The following is a 20,825-nucleotide window of genomic DNA, read 5'->3' on the forward strand; positions in this document are numbered from 1 at the left end:
AAGAGACAGTGGCTGCCTTTCAACGCTGCTAACAGATGTGCCCTAATTGGTAGAATATATCTAAGTCTTGTAGCTTGCAAGCAGGTTACACTGCGTCCAACAAACCGCTGCAGGCTCTCACTAGTCTTGGCCTTCTGCTGGAGGGATTCGGGTCAGGCTGCTGGTGGGCCTGGTTTCCCACGCCAACCAGGCCACCAGGGGAAGGGACACACACAGGGCTGGAGCACTTAAAAGCCTGAAACACTTACAACACACACAAAACGGCTCTAACTAGCTAACCCCTTCGAAAGGCTGTTTAAAAGAAAAAGTCGAGCAGGCTGAAAATAGGAAGGAGGGACTTCACAGCCGCAGGTAAGAACTGTTAATCCGCAGATCACAGAAGCATCTCGTGCTCCTGCCCTTCCCCGGGGCGGAGCCCTTGCAGGCGTTCGGGCGCTCCTTTACTCTCACAGTCGCTTCACCATCTCGCCACTTACGACACACCTCCCTCGCTGCCGTTTCAGCACCCGTCTCCTCCTTTGCTGGGGGAAGTGGACCCGGGCTCCCCTGAGCAGAAGGGAGCAAACTGACTCTGCCCACTGAGCCAGGTGCGCTGTCTCCTACAAACGCAGCACTTTTCATCCTTTGGAGCATAAACGGTCCAAGTTTATTTATCTTGAGGCTTGAGGTTCCAGCCTTCCAACTCCAAATCCAGCCATTACTGAGGGGGAAGTGGTTGTCCTCATGGGTTACTTCTGCTGCCCCACTGGTGAGCCCAATGGACACCTGGTCACGGCAGCAGCGGACAACTGTTCCTTGGAGAGAAGAGCTGGGGCAGGATGAAGATGCGAGAACATGGTGGGGGCGGGGGGGTTCCACAGCAGACTGAAAAACCCCACAGCAAAGAAGGTACAGTTGTAAACAGAGCAGGAAGAGGGACACTCATCCCCAGCTCAAAGAAAGGTTACCTCGAGCCAGGTGACATTCCCCCTACAGAGCTGGTCCCTGCTGGCAGAAGGCCGCCTGGGGAGGTGGCTGCGGATCAGTGCCCGGGCATCCCGAGCTTGCCCTGCAGGGCTCCTCAGCTTGGTTTCAGCTGTGCCTCAGTTGGCTGCTCATACATAAATCTGCAGACGCCACTCCGGCCCCAGTGAGACGTCCCCATGAGGCAGGCCGGGGGCTGGGCTGCTTCCATTCTTACCTCCAACCTCGCATCCTCCCGGTCCACTGCCCTCCCCACTCCTGGGTGTTAAGAATATTCAGCAAGAGCATGTAAACAAATTCACAAACATGGAACTAAACTTACTGTCCAGTCAGACTGTTAAAGTCACAGTCACCTCCTAAGCAAAGCTACGGGAGCGGGTACGAGGCACCTGGGGCTCGGTGGTATAGCTCTACGCCCCTGGCGGTAAGCAAACCTTGGACTGTGGAGGATTTCTGAGAACAACTCTGAAAAGATCTGTGGGGGAGTTTTTTTCTCCTTGAACAGTGGGGGACTTAGTTATCCCTGTTTTTGGCCGTACTGCACACAGGATGTCCCATCTGCACTGCTGCACGTGAGATCTTTAGTTGCAGCAGGCAAACTCTTAGTTGCGATATGTGGGTTCTAGTTCCCTGACCAGGGATCAAACCTGGGCCCCCTGCAATGAGAGCATGGAGTCTCAGCCACTGGACCACCAGGGAAGTCCCCAGCTTTTTTTCAAGATTTTTTTTTGGGAGGAAAAAAATCTTGTTTTACAGAAGTTGGGAAGTATCTCTTCCCAGAGTTCTCTTCCCACAGTTCTACCTGAAACATACTTTTAAAAAACCATGATCAGCTCAGTGTCCTCAGCTAGAAACTAAGGGTCATACTTCCCCTGCCCCCTCCTCACTGGGCACCATGGTCAAATAAACAATGTGTATGAAACTCATTTTCACACAAGAAAACCCACCTCCTCCTACACACACACACTTCCTCCCACGAAACAAAAGGAAACCTATGACTTTGGGATCACTTATCCTGTGTTACAGGAGATGAATAGACTTGGGCCACACAAGTAACTGTCAGAAGAAAGATGACAAGGGGCTTCCCTGATAGTTCAATGATTAGGACTCTGTGCTTTCACTCTAGGGGGCAAGGGTTCAATTCCCGGTCAGGGAACTCAGGTCCCACATGCTGAGCGAGATAGGCAAAAAATAAAATTAGTACAGTAACTGTAAGTCAGACACAGAACCTACCTCAAACCCAAATTCTAACAAAAACATATTTCCATTCTACAAAACAGCCCAGCAGGCCACTGCCCCGAGTTGCTCCCCATCCTCCCTACAGAGGCTGTCAGCCACGGCAGCAACCACGCACACGCCAGGACACAGCAAGATGGGGGAGCAGCAGACAGCGCTGCCGAGATGGGGAGGAAACCATCCCTGCTGTTTTTCTGGTAATTCTAGGCCCACGTTACTAGAAAAGCTCTCCCCCTATAGGACATCTCCTTCCATGGCCTACACTCAACTCTGCACAAGACAGCGGCAGGACGGCACCTGGCCTTAGATTAACTGAGGTCCTGCTGTATGCACTGCTGATAATGGATCATTAAAAAAGCCAGGAGTCAAAAAGATCGCATCCGTGTCTTTGACCGGCTCCTGCTGTCCCAGCAGCCAACCCTGCTGGCAGAACTGGCTGCTGAGCACCAACTCCAGAAAGAAAAGGAGTGAACAGAAGAAGCCGACCCAGCTTGCTGTTTTTTGGCTGAGTAGGGAATTGACACAGACCACCTCCGGCTCCTGTCTGGAAGTTTCGAGATCAGAGAGCTTCAAGCACAGCTGGGTTCACAGCTGCACCATTTGGAGCATTGGACTCATTAATATTCATGAGTCATCCCCACCAATCGGCAGAGCGGATGCCATTAGCTTAGCATCTGTTGGGTTTTTGTGAGGGCTGTGTATGGAGTTTTTTTCCCCTTTTAAATGAACTTCTTTTGACACTTTGGATTTGCCTCTGTAGGCTTTCTATCCTCGCCTTGCTCTGCTGCACCATATAAAAGAGAGACCCAGGGGAGGCAGGCAGAGAAGAGAGATGAGTCCCAGCCAGGGCTCGGCATCTGCCTGTTGACAAACTTTATTTCTCTTTCAGCACCTGGCACCTCAGACAGGCTGCAAGGATGGAAGCAGCATCAGGTAAATTATACCTAACAAGGTTCATGCCCATCACTGTGAGAAGAGCTGGATCCTGCCTCTTTGGAAGGCAGTCCTTCCTCCAGTGGTGAACTTGAGCTGCACACACAACGCAGGAAAGCTGCCGAGCTCAGTTCTGAACCATTATTTCCACGCTGATAAATTCATGATTTATGAAAGTGACTACCGCCAGCCCTCAATGCCTCCTCCACTGCTACAGCTTGTTAGACACCAACTGCAGCAACAGTCTTAAATACTTGAATTTTATTTCAGGCCAAAGCCTCTGAACTAAATGCCATGACAGTCCCACAGCATAGGCGAGTAGTAGAAGAGCCCACGGACCGGGTGCGGGGGCCAGGGGAGGGAGGGGCAGGTGAGATGGAGAAGAACCACACACAGACGCCAGGGCAGATAAGCAGAACGCCAGCGACACTCGTCTCCTCCAGCTCCAGCTCTCAGAGGAGAGAATTACTGCAGCAGGAGGGCAGGACGCCTCATTGTCTGAAGGAAGGCGTGTTGTTTCTCATCTCCATCCCCAGAGCCCTCTCTCCAGGCAGAAACAAAGCCCCCACACCCCACTGGACTGAACAGACGGCCTCCCGCAACACAGCAGAGGGACACGTGGTGGCTGAAGCCCTGGGGAAAGGGAGCTGTTACTAAGGGAGAAGAAAAGGATTCAAACAAGAAAGGAGCTCAGCTAACCCTGCAGAGAAGACAGTCCATCTCGGCTTTATAACCAGAGAGGCAGGGACAGTCCAGGGTATCTTTTCCAAAACAAAGCCCCCGGGATCATTCCCTGTCCTTTGGCTGTGGCCAAACCTTTCTCTTTTGTGGATAGCCACAAGCTATTTCACAGGTCTCAGGCCCCATACAGCCAGGCCAAGGTCCTGGGATGCGCAGGAAACCCCAATGTCAGGAGTCACAGCACCGTTCCATTCAGTGATTATGAGTGGAGGAAAAGCAAGGAGGTGGGAGAAAAAATATTCACCTCCCTGTCCATGCAAGGAGGTAGCAAGAGGCCAGCCTCCCAGAAACCAGTGCTCCAGGGACTTCAGCAAAAACATAGCCAGCTGGAACACAATGACACAACAGAAACACAAGCATTTCTGCTGCAGCAGTCTCTGATAAGGTAGATTGAAATCTGCCACCTACAGGTCCCCAACCAGCCACCTGAGACAGTGCTCCTGGACCCATTAACAAACATCTAAAGAAATTCAGCTTCCAGGAGAGTAAATTCGGGGTTTGGCTCAGAACCAACAACTCCTGGGTCTTGTGCTTAACTTAAACACCTGCACAGTGTCTTATCCCTATCGAAGAAGGCTGAGGAGTTATGACCAATCTCCACAGAACCAACTTGAGCAGAGGCCATGGTAAAACAGGAAGCGGACCAGCCTCCCACCACCAGCCTGTGCCTAACCCCGCCTGAGCAAGTCTCCCTGCCTGCATCGCCTTCATCCACCTCCGAGCAAAACCCAGAGCTCCAAGGAGAGCTCACTTTTCCAAAACTGTTTCCAACTGACCAGGGTCCAAAGGCACAGCATGGTCCCCTCCCAGGACTCTCCTCACAGGCTGAGAAGCAGAGATTCCCTCATCAGGTCTTGTAAAACCACAGCATGATGGAGAGGAGGTGGGTGGGAGAGTGGGGCTCTCCAAGGGAGGAGCCTCAGAGTCAACCACAGGAGCCCACACCTCGAACTGATCCTTTTCTTCCCCGGGAGGCGGTGAGGGAGAGCTCCTCCGGCCGGGTCTTGGGAGAAAGCAACAACTGGAAAAAAGTGGGAAAGGGAAAAGGAGGGCATGAACAGGTAAACAAAAATCAACAAATACAAGTGAACGGACAACAAGGGAGGCCTGTTCATACAAGGAAATAGTATTTGGCCACAGGAAGGAATTAAGTGTTGATATGCCCTGCCACACGAATGCACCAGGAAATGGTGCCAAGTGAGAGAGGTCTGTCACAAAAGACCACAGGTATGACTCCACTTGTGTGAAATGTCCAGAATGGGCAAAGCCACACACACACATGGGAAGTAGACAGTGGTTACCAAGGGCTAGGGTCTGGGATTGGGGAGTGTGGGGAGTCACTGCTAATAGGTACAATGTTTCTTCAGGGGTGATGAAAATGTTCTAAAACTGACTGTGATGACAGATGGCTGCATGACCTCGTGAATAAACAAAAACTACTGAGCTGTACATAAAAGGGTGAGCTTTATGTATATGAATATATCTCAATAAAGTTGTCATCTAAGGAAAACGGGGGTTGGGGGAGAGGATAAAGAACAAAACAAATAAGAGAGCCTTTCCTTCTTTCTCCCCAGCTTGCAATAGGAGAGCCATCTCCCAGGGATGAGTCAGCACAGACCCAAGGCCCTCATGCATGGGATGACAGGGGCCCTCCTGAAAGGCCACCAATGCCATGACCTTACTTTCCCTACCAATGGACACCTCACTGGCCCACGTTATAGTAATCCTAGCCACTGGTGTCTCAGAAAAGAGCATTCAGTTACCTCTTGGGCTGGTCTCCTTCAGCCAGGTGAGAGGAACCCCGTCTCTCTTCCTGGGCCCAGCCACAGTTGGACATAGCGTAGCGCAGAATGGCGTCAGAAACGGACACGGAGCTCCGGCCCTGCACGCAGGCTTCTATCTCGGGCACTGAGAGCTGGCTTTGCAGGAAGAGGTGTAACTGGCTGTCTGACAGGAGGACCACGCTCTGCAGGACCCTGGGGCAGACACAGGCAGAAGAGCGCAGAGCGTCAGCCTCACAGCAGCTGACCCAGCCCCATCCTCTGAGGCCTTCTGGCGTGAGTGAGTGCTGAGGGCACAAGCATCTGACACAAACGTGCCTGTGTGTTCCTGGGGGCCATTCTGCACAGCGCACACACCCCTGCCACCCCCAGAGGCAAGTGCCAGTCCTCCAAGTCCACTCACTTTTCAAGGAAGTGCTGTAGACCTTGTCGTCGCTTCTCAATGAACTCATCTGAGCTGCCAAAGAAGGGTGACTTGCCAGGAAGTTCAGGTACAGGCCTGTGAGATCACACAACGTAACACATACCCAAGATAAGTAATATCCCAGTCACTCCAGTCCCTGATCAAGGAAAGCCCCTAAAAAGAGACACAAATCAACACAAATAGCATTTGCTAAGAGGGCAAGGGCAGAGGGTTAACACCGACTGATGACACGCCTGGCGTCAGGCACTGTGCTAAACGTCTACAAACCTTACCTCATTTGTCCTCCTCAAAACCCTGTGAGAAAGATGTCAGCGTACCCATTTTCATGGTAAGGAAATAGAGAAGTTGAGTAAATCTCCGTATGCCACACAGCTCGTAAGTAAGCAGCAGACCTGGCATCTGAACCAAGCCTAGGACTTATAAACTCCAGGCTGCTAGACTCTCTTGTTTTCAGAACCCACTCCCACCATCAACTACTGTTTCAAAAGGAAGAAACTTGGACATGGAGACATGGAGGATGCTGGGTCCTTGTGTGTAAATTAAGGCTACCATCTCCAGTCCCGAAAGATCACGTTTGGAATTTTCTAAAAGTAGTCAGGTTGCAGCAACTCATCCGCCAACTCTTCCAGCCTCCCTAGCCTCTCCTGTGAGGCATGGCACATGCTTGAAAACAGCAGGCCAGACTAGAGGATACCGGATCTGTTCAGAGGAAGTTCCGACTGGCTTATGAGGGCCTGACTGACTCATGACAGTGGCCTCATCAATCCCACATGTTAACTAATTGGCTAAGTTGTCAACAAAGTCGCCACAGCACTCAGTAACCACACTGTGTTGGAATCACTGTCATACACTGCCTCCAGTTTTAGGGCTTATCTGCAGCATGTAGGTGAGGAGTGAACAACAGTGCTTGTCCTAAGGCTCTCAGTCTGTGGTAACTCTGGATAAAGGTCTCTACACCAAAAAGAAGAAAGGAAAAAAAAAATCACAATTTTTACACATCAAACAGACAGGAACACCATGTGTCAAATTAGTCCAGGTGCTAAAAAGTTCCTGATAACCAGTGAAGCATATTTACACAGCCAGCAGTACCTTTGTTTAGCCCTATGCATATAAAAAAGAAAAATGTTCTTTAGATTTGTTTGGCTTTGTTAGGTCAAAATATTAGAAATGAGAACTCTGTCATTACTTTTTTTCACTGACTTGAAAACATAATTTAAGAACACATTTCTCAGCGACCTTAATCCTGTCATGCTGCCAAGTTCTCTTGATTGTAAACCCCAGCTGCCAAGGAAGAACCCAAGAAGCCGGTCTCGGACCCAAGAAGGAAGTAAGAGAACTCACACTAAACCCGCATTTCTCTGGAGCTGCTTTCTCAGCCACACAAACTCCCGGTAGCGGCGGCGCACACAGGACGTCTTGGCGGTAAAGGCCTTGCTGTTGGTCTACAGGAGAAAGCATGTGAAAAGGGTTTGGTGGAAAAGCCCAAGTTCACACGAAATCCCCGTCATCCCTCTCACCAAGGACTCAAGTCACCAGGCCACAGTCCCAGTCAAGGGGATCCAAGCAGAGCACAGTGCCACCCAGCAGCCTGAAAACAATTCAGGCAGACCCCAGGCTCTCTTTCCTCTCCTCCTTCCTTTTCTTCTGTCAATACCTCCATAAACAGGTTCTGCTCAGGACTGGCCCTCAGCCCTGAAAGGTATATTGATCCCAATATCAATGTCGGATACACTTACATGAAGGAATATCTTATAATCCACATAAGAATTCCAGGAGCCCTCATTCTGCACGCGGGGGTCCTGAACACGCACAGTGATCACCTCCTAGAGGTAAGAAATGCTCCTTCAGCTTCAGCGCAGCCACATAGTAAGGTGGTTCCAACACACGGGCGGCCAGAGTATTCCACTCAGTGCCAACTTTCACTCATTTGTTCATTTATTCATTCAATTCAGCAAATATTTATTGACCACCCTCTATGTGGCAGGTACCGTGCTTAGGCACTGGGGGCAGAACAAGGACAAAACACAAAAATCCTTGTCCTCGTGAAGCTTCCATTCTAGTACCTTCCGAAGAACAGAAAGTTAGTGGAAATGGAACCTCATTTCTCAGTCATGCCTTCACTACTGATCTCCCTCTTCTGGCTTGACTTTGAGCACATCAGAACCACTAAGGCATTACTGTCAGAACACCACCACTGAGCAGTATCTGGCTCTCCCAGAGCCCCTCAAGCTTTCACCCAGATGTTTCCCGGAAATCACATGCTTACCTCCTGCTCTTGGTTCTCCAACATCCTACACCAAAAGCCCATTGGAAGAAAACATCTGATGAGAGACAGGAGATTCAGGATCAATCTCTGTTAGCATGCCTCTACTCTCACCTCTCTTTGCCAGGGCAAAACCCTGAAAATTTTTAATCGACCCCCCTGGGGAAATCCAGGCAACTTTTTTTGCTCTTGTGTAAAATTTAAGAGGAAGCAAAAAAATCCCCCCACACGAGCTACCGCACACCGTTGCTCAGTCATGTCAGACTCTTTGCAACCCTTTGGACTGTAACCCATTAGGCTTCTCTGTCCCTGGGGTTTTTCCAGGCAGGAACAGTGGAGCAGGTTGCCATTCCCCTCTCCAGGGGATCTTCCCAACCCAGGGATCAAACCCATGTCTCCTGTTGCAAGAGGATTCTTTACCTGCTGAGCTTTCGGGGGAGCCCCCCCACACACATGAGCTGGGGGCCAAGCTAAAAGCCCTGAGGGATTTACCTCCCTTCTCAGACCATGGCCAGGGACTCTGAACCAGGGGCCACTTCTAGCCAAAACAAGTTCAGGTCAACAATGTCACCTCAGGCGGCCAGAACTGGCGGGCTGAGCTGTAAAACCTTTTTGCCTGAGAACTGCTGGCCCCACAACAGCACAGATCTCTAACTGAGCCTAACATCGCCCCCTCCTGGCTGTCTAGAGAAAACCAAAACCCCACAAACGGAGGCTCCTGAGACATCTCCCTTTGTCTTGCTTAAGCACACCCAGGACCCCAGAGGCAGTTCTGAGTTGGAGAGTTCCAGGGGCACCTGAGCGGGTTGCCCAGTTGTGACCTTCTCTTTGCTAATTCCATTTCCAGAACCCAAGACAATGGTTCTAATCATTTCCTCTCAACATGCGGTTTGTACCTCTGCCCAAGCACCCCAGAGCCGCACAGGTCGACTCAGGATGTTTTCCGCTCCTTTGCAAAGATTCATTAAAGCCTAAGCCACTGATTTCCCCCAATGTGGCAGTTTACATGCGCAGCAACATCACCCACTCCAACAAGGGGACCATGAAGGCTGAGGCACAGGGTTACTCAAGTCCAAAGGGGCCCATGATGTCACCTTCTGTTAAAATACAGCACTAATCTTGTTACTCCTAGAACCACTTCAACAGCATCCACTCTGGCTGCTGCCTCCACCCCCTTCTCCTCTCTTAAGGGCGGAACAATAAGGTTTAATTTCCCTTTCCAATTTACCTTGAAATGAAAACTGACTTCAGCCAATATGCACTGCCAACAAATGATCCAGCCTGGCTCCTGGGAAAATGAGACTATCTCTAAGCTCCCCCTGTCCTCCCCCCATGCACATTCACACACCCACTCATTTTTACAGTCCCACAATTAATTTTAAACACATTCTCTTATTAGTTCTGCTTTACCATTAGAAAAGCAGGTAATGAGTTTCCTTCTACTTTATGTTGTGCTAACACAAGGCTAACATTTCAGGAGGAGAGGAACTCGTCTACACCACAAAATTAGCAGGACACACAGCTTTCCCAATCTTTTCCAGAATATCAGAAGGTCTCTCCACACACAGACACTGCATGCAGAGATGAAGCTGCACGATATAGGACAAATCTGGGCTATACAGTCCAGCAAACTGGAAATGCTGTGATTGCAGTGCCACATTAAATAATATACTTGCTGACATTCTGACTTTTCATCTGATGCAGTCACTACCACAAAGGCCCTGAACTGAAAAGTGGGAAATCCCAATTCCATAACAACTGATGTATTACATCCTGGATGGAAGCAGGCTAACGGCTGTAACTGAAGAGAGCAGGTCGACTCACTGTGGACAATTAATCTCCTCAGATTAAACAAAAAATTTTTTTCTCTTCTCATTTCAGGCATTTGGTATATTCCCAGCGCAGGAGCAAAATTAAATACACTGAAGTGTCTTTCCACAAAAGTAAGGGCAAGAAAGATGACAATAAGGAAATCCACACACTAAGTGAAGCTCACGAATCTCCAGGGCCTTGAAAAGTTTGCCAAATTCAGGACCATATTTCAGTAACTAAATGGTCATCACTCAGGCTCCAGAAGAGTGCGCCAAGGGCTCTGAGAGCAAGTGTCTCTCCTTTCTTTTGGGACTCACACCACTTAGAAACAAACAGCTATAAACTGACTTAAAAAATATCCGAGGGGGGGAAAAAGTCTTAGGACCCCCAAGATGCTATACACTTAACCCTAAGATTTGGAGAAGGAAATGGCAACCCACTCCAGTACTCTTGCCTAGAAAATTCCATGGATGGAGGAGCCTGGTGGGCTACAGTCCATAGGGTTGCAAAGAGTTGGACACGACTGAGTGACTTCACTAACCCTAAGATTAAAGGGCACTTAGAAAGCTTCCAATGTAACTTTCCTTAAAAACACTGGACAAACACAAAAACCTAGACTTCAAGGAATAATTTCTAGCAACTACTATTCTCCATCAGCTTCCTCCCTGTAGACCCCACTCCTCAGGAGGAAATGAAGCATTTCTGCCCTTGGAGGAAAAAGAGGAAGTTCTTAATTTTAGCTCTATGATCTGGAAGATGGATCCGTGTGTCACCCAACTAAGGATAGAGTCAGTGGCCCTCTCAGCTACTTATGCAGCGCTAACTACATTTCCTGGGCCCTTTCAATCACGTCTGAAGTTTATTTTCTCCACCTGTACCAGCACCAGTATCTCAGGGGAAAATCCAGTTGTTTGCTATTTATAAAGGAGCCTGTAAGGCTTTCCAGTGTCTAAACAGTTCCAGGCAGGAACTGTTTAGACACTGTTCCAAGGCTTTAGCTCCACAATTTTCACTCCCATTTAAACTAATACTTCAATACTTTCTAAAACTTCAAGAGGCACGTTAAAAAAACAAATCCGAAAAAAAAAAAATCCGGTGATAAAAGTATATAAGCCGCCAAGACTCCTATCCCTTCTTGCTCATTCTTCAGCCCTTGGTGCCGAATAGCAACTCAAAAAGCTCTCCTTCTGAAACACCCACAAGTAGCAGAAGTAGCTCCCCAGGTCTGACCAGCATCTGCCCGTTCTCAGCCAAGCAGCTCTGCTCTATCCTTCTGTTCATCTGTAACTTGCCACTCCTTCTACTTGCAGCTAAGTAACAAAGGCACCACAATCTAGCGCAAGAGCCTCCTGTGTCCCCGTAGAATACGTGCCATTACTCCTAGTCCCAGCGTTGGGGTCAACGTAGCAAACTCCTCTATTCCTTACGAACGAGGAGCCAAAGGACGACGTGGTCCTTATTCCCCTTTGCCTACTAAGCTTGGGGAGTGGGAAGGAAAGATGCTTTATGTATTTTATAAAACTAAATGGAAAGCCAGGTTTCCTTCCTTGGATCCGGACCAAGCACCCGTCTTCATCCCGGGAGGTGAGGCTGCTCCTTTCCTAGGATGTCCAGCAAGGTCCCCACCTCAAGCACCACTGCTGACGCTCAAACCCATGGCCCTTACCAGAGAGTAGCATCCACCGCCCGCGAACCTGTCCACGCCCCCTCACCTGAGAGCAGCGCCCACTCCCCACAGCGACACGGCCAGCGCCCCACCATATAGTGAGAGTCCCGGCTTCTCCTTCCGGGTGAGCGGCCGGCGCCCCGGTGCACGACGGGAGAAGGCTGCAGGCACGCCAATCCCTGGTGCCCAGGGCGCCCCGCCCCCGCAGGCCCTGGCTCTTAGTGACAAGCACCTCTCGCGGCGGCGCACTCCGCACCGCCCAGGCCCTGGCTGGAATCTGGATCCCGCACCTCTCTCTTGGGGCGCTGCTTGGGGGATGAGGGAGAGGGGAGGAGAAGGGGTTCTGACGTCCAATCCGGAGCCGCGTCCCGCCCATTGTTGTTAAGCGCAGCCAATCAGTAGCCAAGAAGCGTCCCTGAATGTCCCAAAGTGGGTCCAGGAGCCGGGAGGTGTGAAAGGTTAGTCAGCGGTGCTGAGCGTGGGATAATCAGGAACGCGGGAGCCTCTCTCAGTCTGGAGAGAGTGCCCGTTTGAACCCTCTACGTTTCTGTTCCCCGGCGGAATTATCAAGGGGTCGCCCACTCAGATTCGAAAACTCGATTGTCCTAGAGAAAGCCGAACTGCGGACAGTCCTGCAAACACTGCAAGTTCGTTCACTTGAGAGACAAACATAAGGAAGGATCGCGCAGCTAGTCAGTAAAGAAGGAAGAATCCGTTGACTGTGATGAAGATTGTTTTTTTTTAATACTGTTAAAATGTCTTAGCAAAGGTTAATTTCAAGGGAAAAGTTACAGTCACAAATACAAGCTCTGGAGTTAGAAGATCTGGGCACAATACCCAGCAAGCACTACAGTAACTATGTGGCCCTAAACTGGCCTTAAATCTTTGTCTTACTTTCCTCTTCTATAAGGTGGAGATAGCTCAGAACGTAAGGTGCACTTAAAGCAACTTTTGTCAAACGTTTTTGTCTCAGGATCCCTTTACATTCTTACAAATGATTGTCGACTCCCAAAGAGGTTTTGTTTATGTGGGATGTTCACTGGATTGGAAATTTAAATAGAGAAATTTAAAAGCATTTATTAATTCACCTAAAGCTAATAATGGACTTCCCTGGTGGCTCAGATGGTGAAGAATCTGCCTGCAATGCGGGAGACCTGGGTTCGATCCCTGGGTTGGGAAGATACCTTGGAAGAGAGCATGGCAACCCACTCCAGTATTCTGGCCTGGAGAATCCCCATGGATAGAGAAGCCTGGCGGGCTATAGTCCATGGGGTCACAAAGAGTCAGACATGACTGAGCAAATAAGCACAGCACACAAAGCTAATAATGAGGCTTCCCTGGTAAAGAATCTGCCTGCAATGCAGGAGACCTGGATTCAATCACTGTGTTGGGAAGATCCCCTGGAGAAGGGAAAGGCTACCCACTCCAGTATTCTGGCCTGGAGACTTCCATGGACTATATAGTTCATGGGGTGGAAAAGAGTCAGACACGACTGAGCAACTTTCACAGAGCTAATAATGAACCATTACATGTGGACATAATATATTTCATGAAATATAACTACACTTAAAAAAATTATTGAATGGGTGCTCAATCACTTCAGTCATGTCTGATTCTTTGCAACCCCTTGGACTGTAGCCCTCCAGGCTCCTCCTTGCATGGGATTCTCCCAGCAAGGTTAGTAGAAGGGGTTGCTGTTTCCTCCTCCAGGGGATCTTCCTGGCCCTTGACTAGAACCCGTGTCACCTGTGGCTTTTGCATTGGCAAGCGGATTCTTTACCACTGTGACACCTAGGGAGACCTTCTGAGCAGAGTGGCATTATATTACAGTTTTGTAAATTCCCATGTGCTTCCCCATTCGTTCGTTGTACTGTTTTTTGGACAAGGAAATCCAGAAAATCTGGTCTCATGCAGATAACACAGCTAGAAAAGGGAGAATTATCTTTAGCCTTCTCTGATAATTGTGGATACTTTTTTTATTTTAATCCAAAAATGTCTTATTACTCACTCTCTGAGCTGTTACATGGGAGCAGGTGGGGTGTGCATGGGGATTGTTGACAGCAGGGGGTCTCCGGGGTTGGTAAATACAGAGCTCACACTGGACACCAGGCTGCTTCCCACACTGGAGAGATGAAGGACTTTGGAGAAATTCGTAAACTTTTTCTGGAACAATCTGAAGAGAAGTCCTGCTGCCAAGTCTTGGACCCAGCCATGCCTCTTACCTCCAATTTGTGTAAGATGCCGTGGTATCTGCACAGGTGGCCCCAATGGTTCTGTGCTGAAAAGAAAGTTACTATTTCCCAGATGTTGCTAATGGTGGAAGAGCTACAGCAAAGGTTCCAGTGGTGATGGCAACCTGCAGAAGGCTGTCCAGTAAGAATGAGCACCTGTGGGGGTTGGGATGCCAGGGTCCTCCTCCTCAGAGGAAGGGCAGCCAGGAAGTCATGGAGCTCTTCTGAGGAATGTTTTGGATACAGAACTGAGTGTAGGCCCTGCTTGGGATGGGGCAGTTTGCTTACTAACTTGCAAGAAGTTACTTCTCAGATTGCTCAACCATTTCATTTGGGATCATTTTTTGAAATTGAGGGATCAAATTTTCCAAGTGAAAGTTATCTCATTTATCAGGGCCAGCTAGAGACGTTTTTCAGCTTCCTTCCAAACTTGAAGGATGCAGGGAGTGCCCAGTCTCCAGACACTCTTAATGGATCTTGCCCCCCACCCTACTTCTATTTTGCTTTTGGTAGAGACAAGAGGGAAGTTGACCAGGTTAAGGCTAGAAAGCATCAGGCTGGAATTGTAGTGGGACAATCCCATATGGTACCATATGGTTAGTCTCGATGTGGAAGACACCACTGATGGAGAGTAAGATGCCTGATTTCTAAGGAGGGCAGTGGGTGAGGGCATATGAGCCTCTATGCTCCCCATTCCTGAACAGCTCTTTATTTTCTTTTGACCATGCCACAGAGCAAGTGGGATCTAAGTTCCCCAACCAGGGATCGAACCCATGCCCTCTGCATTGGGAGCACAAAATCCTAACCACTGGACCACCAGGGGAAATCCCTGAACAGCTCTTTTAACCATCTTATATGCTCGGGATTCACTGTACAAGTTAAAAACAAACAAACAAACCCTGGCATGGGGCATAGGTGCCAAGGAAGAGAAATATAGAATTTCAGAGAGAACAGAAACTTGCTCTGGACTCAACCCTCTTTTGTGGCAGAAAGAGAAAAGGACAGTGATGCCTCTAGTCTCTGTGGATTCACAGTAGAAAATCACAAACAGATTTGGAAAAGAACTTCACACTGAAGTTTTCAGTAAAAGGACAGATCTTTTCTTCTCTCTGGATATTGGCTTTTTCCAGCTTCAAAGCTGGTACTGGCAGGTCCACCATCAGTGGGGAAGTAGATTTTCTTAACATTCCTCAGGATCATCTCTCTGCTCTGGCTGGTTGGGGGCTCTTGACATTGCCCAGAGCTCTGGAGAAGTGTTCTGAGAAAGTGTATGCTGCTAATGTCCCCTTCAAAATAGGTGAAAAGAACACAGCAGGAGTTCCATTCAGTCTTGACAGGGCTCTGCATTTAGAAGGTGGGTCTTCCTTGCTTCTTCCATCATAACACAGGGGAGAGCTTAATTCTTGATCAGGGGCAGAGACAAAGCAAGATGCTCTGGCAGGGTGCATGTTGATAGCCAGAGCTGCCTGGCCAGCTTTATAGCAGCTCAGTGCTGGCCCAAGCAGGGCTTCTGAATACTCTTATTTGTTACTAGCAAAACTCAACAAATGGTAGTTCCTTAAAAGTTAGTTGCAATGGGAAATCTGAAACCATTTGGAAAACATTCCTGAGTTATGCAGATCTTCCAAATATGTTTTATTTTTCTTGGCCACGCCAGGAGGCATGTGAGATTTTAGTTCCCCAACCAGGGATCAAACCCACACCCCTTGCATTTGAAGCTCAAAGTCGTGACCACTGAACCACCAGGAAAGTCCCCCAGATCTTCCAACTATTGATGCATTTCATTATTCAACATTTTAAAAATCACGTTTATTCAAATCATCAGTAATCTCATCAATCTTGTGAAGCCATCAAGCTCACTGATGGATACAGCATTTTCCTGTAGAGCAGAAAAGTTTTCCCTTTGTTACTATGTTCTTTTCCTGGTCTACTAATTAAACTGAACTAGCATATTCAATGGAGAAGGAAATGGCAACCCACTCCAGTGTTCTTGCCTGGAGAATCCCAGGGATGGGGGAGCCTGATGGGCTGCCGTCTATGGGGTCGCACAGAGTCGGACACGACTAAAGAGACTTAGCAGCGGTAGCAGCATATTCAAAAGCAGAGACCTTACTTTGCTGACTAAGGTCCATCTAGTCAAGGCTATGGTTTTTCCAGTGGTCATGTATGGATGTGAGAGCTGGACTGTGAAGAAGGCTGAGCGCCGAAGAATTGATGCTTTTGAACTGTGGTGTTGGAGAAGACTCTTGAGAGTCCCTTGGACTGCAAGGAGATCCAACCAGTCCATTCTGAAGGAGATCAGCCCTGGGATTTCTTTGGAGGGAATGATGCTAAAGCTGAAACTCCAGTACTTTGGCCACCTCATGCGAAGAGTTGACTCATTGGAAAAGACTCTGATGCTGGGAGGGATTGGGGGCAAGGAGAAGGGGACGACAGAGGATGAGATGGCTGGATGGTATCACTGACTCGATGGACGTGAGTTTGAGTGAACTCCAGGAGTTGGTGATGGACAGGGAGGCCTGGTGTGCTGTGATTCATGGGGTCGCGAAGAGTCAGACACGACTGAGCAACTGAACTGAACTGAACTGAACTGAACTGAAGACAAAGTAATGGGAGAAAAACGAACTTCGTACTTAGGGGAAACCCATCAAAATGAGACCCAAGGGCAAGTTAGGCAATGGAGACTTCTTTGCCATCCTAAGATGAAGACTAGAATAGGGGCTTGGAGCTTCCAAAAAGGAGGGCAATTCACAGTACTAGAAAGAGAGTAGATGTTTGGTAATTAGAAGTTTACCCAGTCTTGCTGAAAAAGTCTATCAGGTTAAAAAAAAAAGTTATCTCTGGTAGGAGCTCTTTTTTAATACAGGCCTCCTATCTAAATTCTGTTGGGTAGTTGTTGTTAATGTTCAGTCGCTAAGTCGTGTCCAACTCTCTGCAACCCCATGAATTGCAGCACACCATGCTTTCCTGTCCTTCACTATCTCCCAGAGTTTGCTCAAACTCATGTTTATTGAGTCAGTAATGCCATCCAACCAGGTAAAAGTTTTTCCTAAGCCTGCTGAGTGTTACTGCCTTCAGCTCAAAATAATCCACAAGCCAATGTACCATATTTGTGGGTGGCATATTCTGCTCTACTTCAGCACAATTTCCAAAAGTATGATTTATGCTTGAAAGCTCAGATTTTGTCACTGGCAGAAATACGTTCTTTCAGTCATTTTCCTTGAACAGACAGGTCCATTTTGCCCAAATATGCAAGTTGAATGACCACAGTTTTTGTTATTCTTAAAAAAAAAAAAAAAGGTATTTAATGAAAAAAAGCAGCTAGTTCAATTCACACCTCTCAGACAATTGCACAACTATAGACTTCAGTAATTAGCAGAGCTGCTCTATGTATATGTCACATTTATCACACAGAACATTAAAAAGATAGGAGAGATTTCATAAAATTAATCATTTGTACTGCTTCATCATGGACACTCTTAAGTGAAAGTGGACTCTTAAATTGTTTTATTGCATTTTAGCAGTGAAGAATATAAATATAGTACAAGTTGGTGCCACACTGCCTTGATTCATGCGAAGATGCCAGCAGTTTCATCTGGTTTTGTACAATCAGTGACAATACAAACACAATGCAAAAGACCAAATATTGTCTTAATATTATTATGAAAGTAGTTTTGACCATGCAGACTCCCTGAAACCATCTTAGGCACTCCCAGAGTGTGTGGACTATATTTGGAGAACCATAGAATATATCTGTAGAATGTATCCACTCATTCATAACAAACACTGAGCCCTTTAGATAGTCTAGGCACTGTCTCAGGCTTTAAAAGTAAAGCAGTAAGCCAAACAGGAAAATACCTTGGCTTTCTGGAGCTTGAAATTCTAAAAAATATAAGAGCTTGACATCACTGCACCATGTATTAGTCAATAAATGTTTTTAAAAAAATTAATTAAATAATTTTCACAAACAGGCAGTGCTCCATCTGTCTTATTTTTTTTCAACATTAATTTCTAACACTGGATAATGGGGTGAATCTTTATTGTACTTGAAATGCAGGCAAGTCACAGCACTCTAAGTATTGATCCCTTAAGAAAAACCAGTCACATCAGGGCTCTGGGTGTGTGATTTGAGAAGTATAGGTAATTAAGTCCAGTTACTACCAGCAAGTCACTGAGAATCAGTCTGACCAGAGGAGATAAGAGAGATAGCTGTTAAGTATATTTGCCTTTTAAAAGAGAATGCTGGTTAACCCCAAATGAATAAAAATCTTTAACAATAGAATTTCAAGAAGTAGTCGAAATGAAACAAAGAATCTCACACACCATTAGGATGGCTGCTATTAAAGCAAAACAAAAACCAAGACAACAAACCATGAAGGTGTGGAGAAATTCAAACACCTGGGCACAGTTGGTGGGAATGTAAATTGGTGCAGCCGCTGGAAAAATAGTGTGGACTTCCTAAAATATTAAAAATGGAATTACTAATATCCAGCAATTCCACTTCTGGCTATGTAACCAAAATAATTGAAAACAGGGTCTAGAAAAATAGCTGTATACCATAAAACCTGGAAGCAACTCAAGTGTCTGACAACAGAAAAATGGATAAGCAAAATTTGATATATACAAACAATGGGACATTATTCAGTCTTAAAAAGAAGGAAATTTTGACATATGGTGCAACATATGTCCATATGAACCTTGAGAACATTCCAGTTCAGTCTCTCAGCCGTGTCCGATTCTGTGACCCCATGAACCTCAGCACGCCAGGCCAACTCCCAGAGTCCACCCAAACCCATGTCCATTGAGTCAGTGATGCCATCCAACCATCTCATCCTCTGTCGTCCCCTTCTTCTGCCTGCAATGTTTCCCAGCATCAGGGTCTTTTCAAATGAGTCAGCTCTTTGCATCAGGTGGCCAAAGTATTGGAATTTCAGCCTCAACATCAGTTCTTCCAATGAACACCCAGGACTGGTCTCCTTTAGGATGGACTGGTTGGATCTCTTTGCAGTCCAAGGGACTCTCAAGAGTCTTCTACAGCACCACAGTAAAAGCATCAACTCTTCAGCACTCAGCTTTCTTTATAGTCCAACTTTCACATTCATACATGACCACTGGAAAAACCATAGCCTTGACTAGACGGACCTTTGTTGGCAAAGTAACGTCTCTACTTTTGAATATGCTGTCTAGGTTGGTCATAACTTTCCTTCCAAGGAGTAAGCATCTTTTAATTTCATGGCTGCAGTCACCATCTGCAGTGATTTTGGAGCCCAAAAAAATAAAGTCAGCCACTGTTTCCACTGTTTCCCCATCTATTTACCATGAAGTGATGGAACGGGATGCCATGATCTTAGTTTTCTGAATGTTGAGTATTAAGCCACCTTTTCCCTCTCCTCTTTCACTTTCATCAAGACGCTCTTTAGTTCTTTTTTGCTTTCTGCCATAAGGGTGGTGTCATCTGCATATGTGAGGTTATTAATATTTCTCATGGCAAACTTGATTCCAGCCTGTGCTTCCTCCAGCCCAGCGTTTCTCATGATGTACTCTGCATAGAAGCTAAATAAGCAGGGTGACAATATACAGCCTTGACTCACTGCTTTTCCTATTTGAAACCAGTCTGTTGTTCCATGTCCAGTTCTAACTGTTGCTTCCTGACCTACATATAGGTTTCTCAAGAGGCAGGTCAGGTGGTCTGGTATTCCCATCTCTTTCAGAACTTTCCACAGTTTATTGTGATCCACACAATCAAAGGCTTTGGCATAGTCAATAAAGCAGAAATAGATATTTTTCTGGAACTCTCTTGCTGTTTCGATGATCCAGCAGATGTTGACAATTCGATCTCTGGTTCCTCTGCCTTTTCTAAAACCAGCTTGAACATCTGGAAGTTCACAGTTCACATATTGCTGAAGCCTGGCTTGGAGAATTTCAGAACTTTATGTCTAATGAAATAAGCCAGTCACAAAAAGATAAATACTGTACGATTGCATTTATATGAGGAGTACTTAATCAAAATCGTAGAGACAGAAAGTAGAATAGTGATTACAGGGCCTGGAGGAAGGGAGGAATGAGGGGTTATTGTTTAATGGGTATAGTTTCAGTTTTAGAGGATGAAAAAGTTATGGAGATGAATGGTGGCAATGGTTACACAACAATATGAATGTATCTAATATTTTTTAAAGTTTTATATATTTTAAAAATTGTGGAGAAAAAGAATTTCAGATAGTGCAGAAGAAAATATTTTTAAAGTCCTATATTTCCTTCACTCCTCAAGTCATATCTCAAAAGCAGCTATCTATTGTACTTAAAATAACTACTGTGTACTGAGGGCCAGTTATGTGCCAATCCCCATTCCCTTTACACATTACTATTAATCCTACAGAAATGCTGCATGTTAGGTCTTAAATAATATTTTGGTATTTTATATTTGTATGGAAGCTGATGCTCAGAGAAGTTAAGCAGTTTGTCCAAAGTTACACAGCAGGCAAATAATAGAAACAGAATTGAATCCAGTTCAGCCTGATACCAAGTCCTTGTTCTTTTTTGTAACATCACACTTCCTCCTTTCCTCACATTCCTTGTGATTCTGGGAATTTCGTGTGACAGATATACTTCCTGCTGGAGCAGTGTCACTTCAAATGTTGTCTCAAGCAAGAGCATTATGACTGAGTTGCCATTACTCTTAGAAAGAAAAGAAACGCTGCAGGTCTGAATAGTTTGAAATGTCATCATTCTTATGGGAAAAGAAAAGAATTAAATCCATTTAATCCCAAAAGACTTT

At 46.8% G+C, this 20,825-nt stretch overlaps 2 protein-coding genes across 2 annotated transcripts in view; both read right to left on the minus strand.

Moving 5' to 3' along the window:
• The window catches only part of NFE2L1 (NFE2 like bZIP transcription factor 1), a 592,815-nt gene that overhangs the window by 529,711 nt on the left and 42,279 nt on the right, over positions 1–20,825 (minus strand). The window lies entirely within an intron of this gene.
• Positions 3,224–11,948, minus strand: SNX11 (sorting nexin 11). Its single transcript, XM_052658026.1, has 7 exons — positions 11,866–11,948; positions 8,345–8,399; positions 7,815–7,901; positions 7,420–7,520; positions 6,058–6,153; positions 5,637–5,849; positions 3,224–4,894 (listed from the first exon to the last, which is right to left on the minus strand). The coding sequence occupies exons 2-7, from the start codon at positions 8,384–8,386 to the stop codon at positions 4,621–4,623; spliced, it is 813 nt and encodes a 270-aa protein (XP_052513986.1). The 5' UTR covers positions 8,387–8,399; positions 11,866–11,948; the 3' UTR covers positions 3,224–4,620.

Source organism: Budorcas taxicolor, chromosome 19 (genome assembly GCF_023091745.1).
Source record: "Budorcas taxicolor isolate Tak-1 chromosome 19, Takin1.1, whole genome shotgun sequence".
Lineage (NCBI taxonomy): Eukaryota > Metazoa > Chordata > Mammalia > Artiodactyla > Bovidae > Budorcas > Budorcas taxicolor.

Coding starts and splice junctions, on each gene's coding strand:
- SNX11 (XM_052658026.1), bottom strand. CDS start 8,386: ATGGGCTTTTGGTGTAGGATGTTGGAGAACCAAGAGCAGGAG. Junction 7,902..8,344: donor TGGAGAACCAAGAGCAGGAG/GTAAGCATGTGA, acceptor TCTTACCTCTAG/GAGGTGATCACTGTGCGTGT. Junction 7,521..7,814: donor ATTATAAGATATTCCTTCAT/GTAAGTGTATCC, acceptor TTTCTCCTGTAG/ACCAACAGCAAGGCCTTTAC.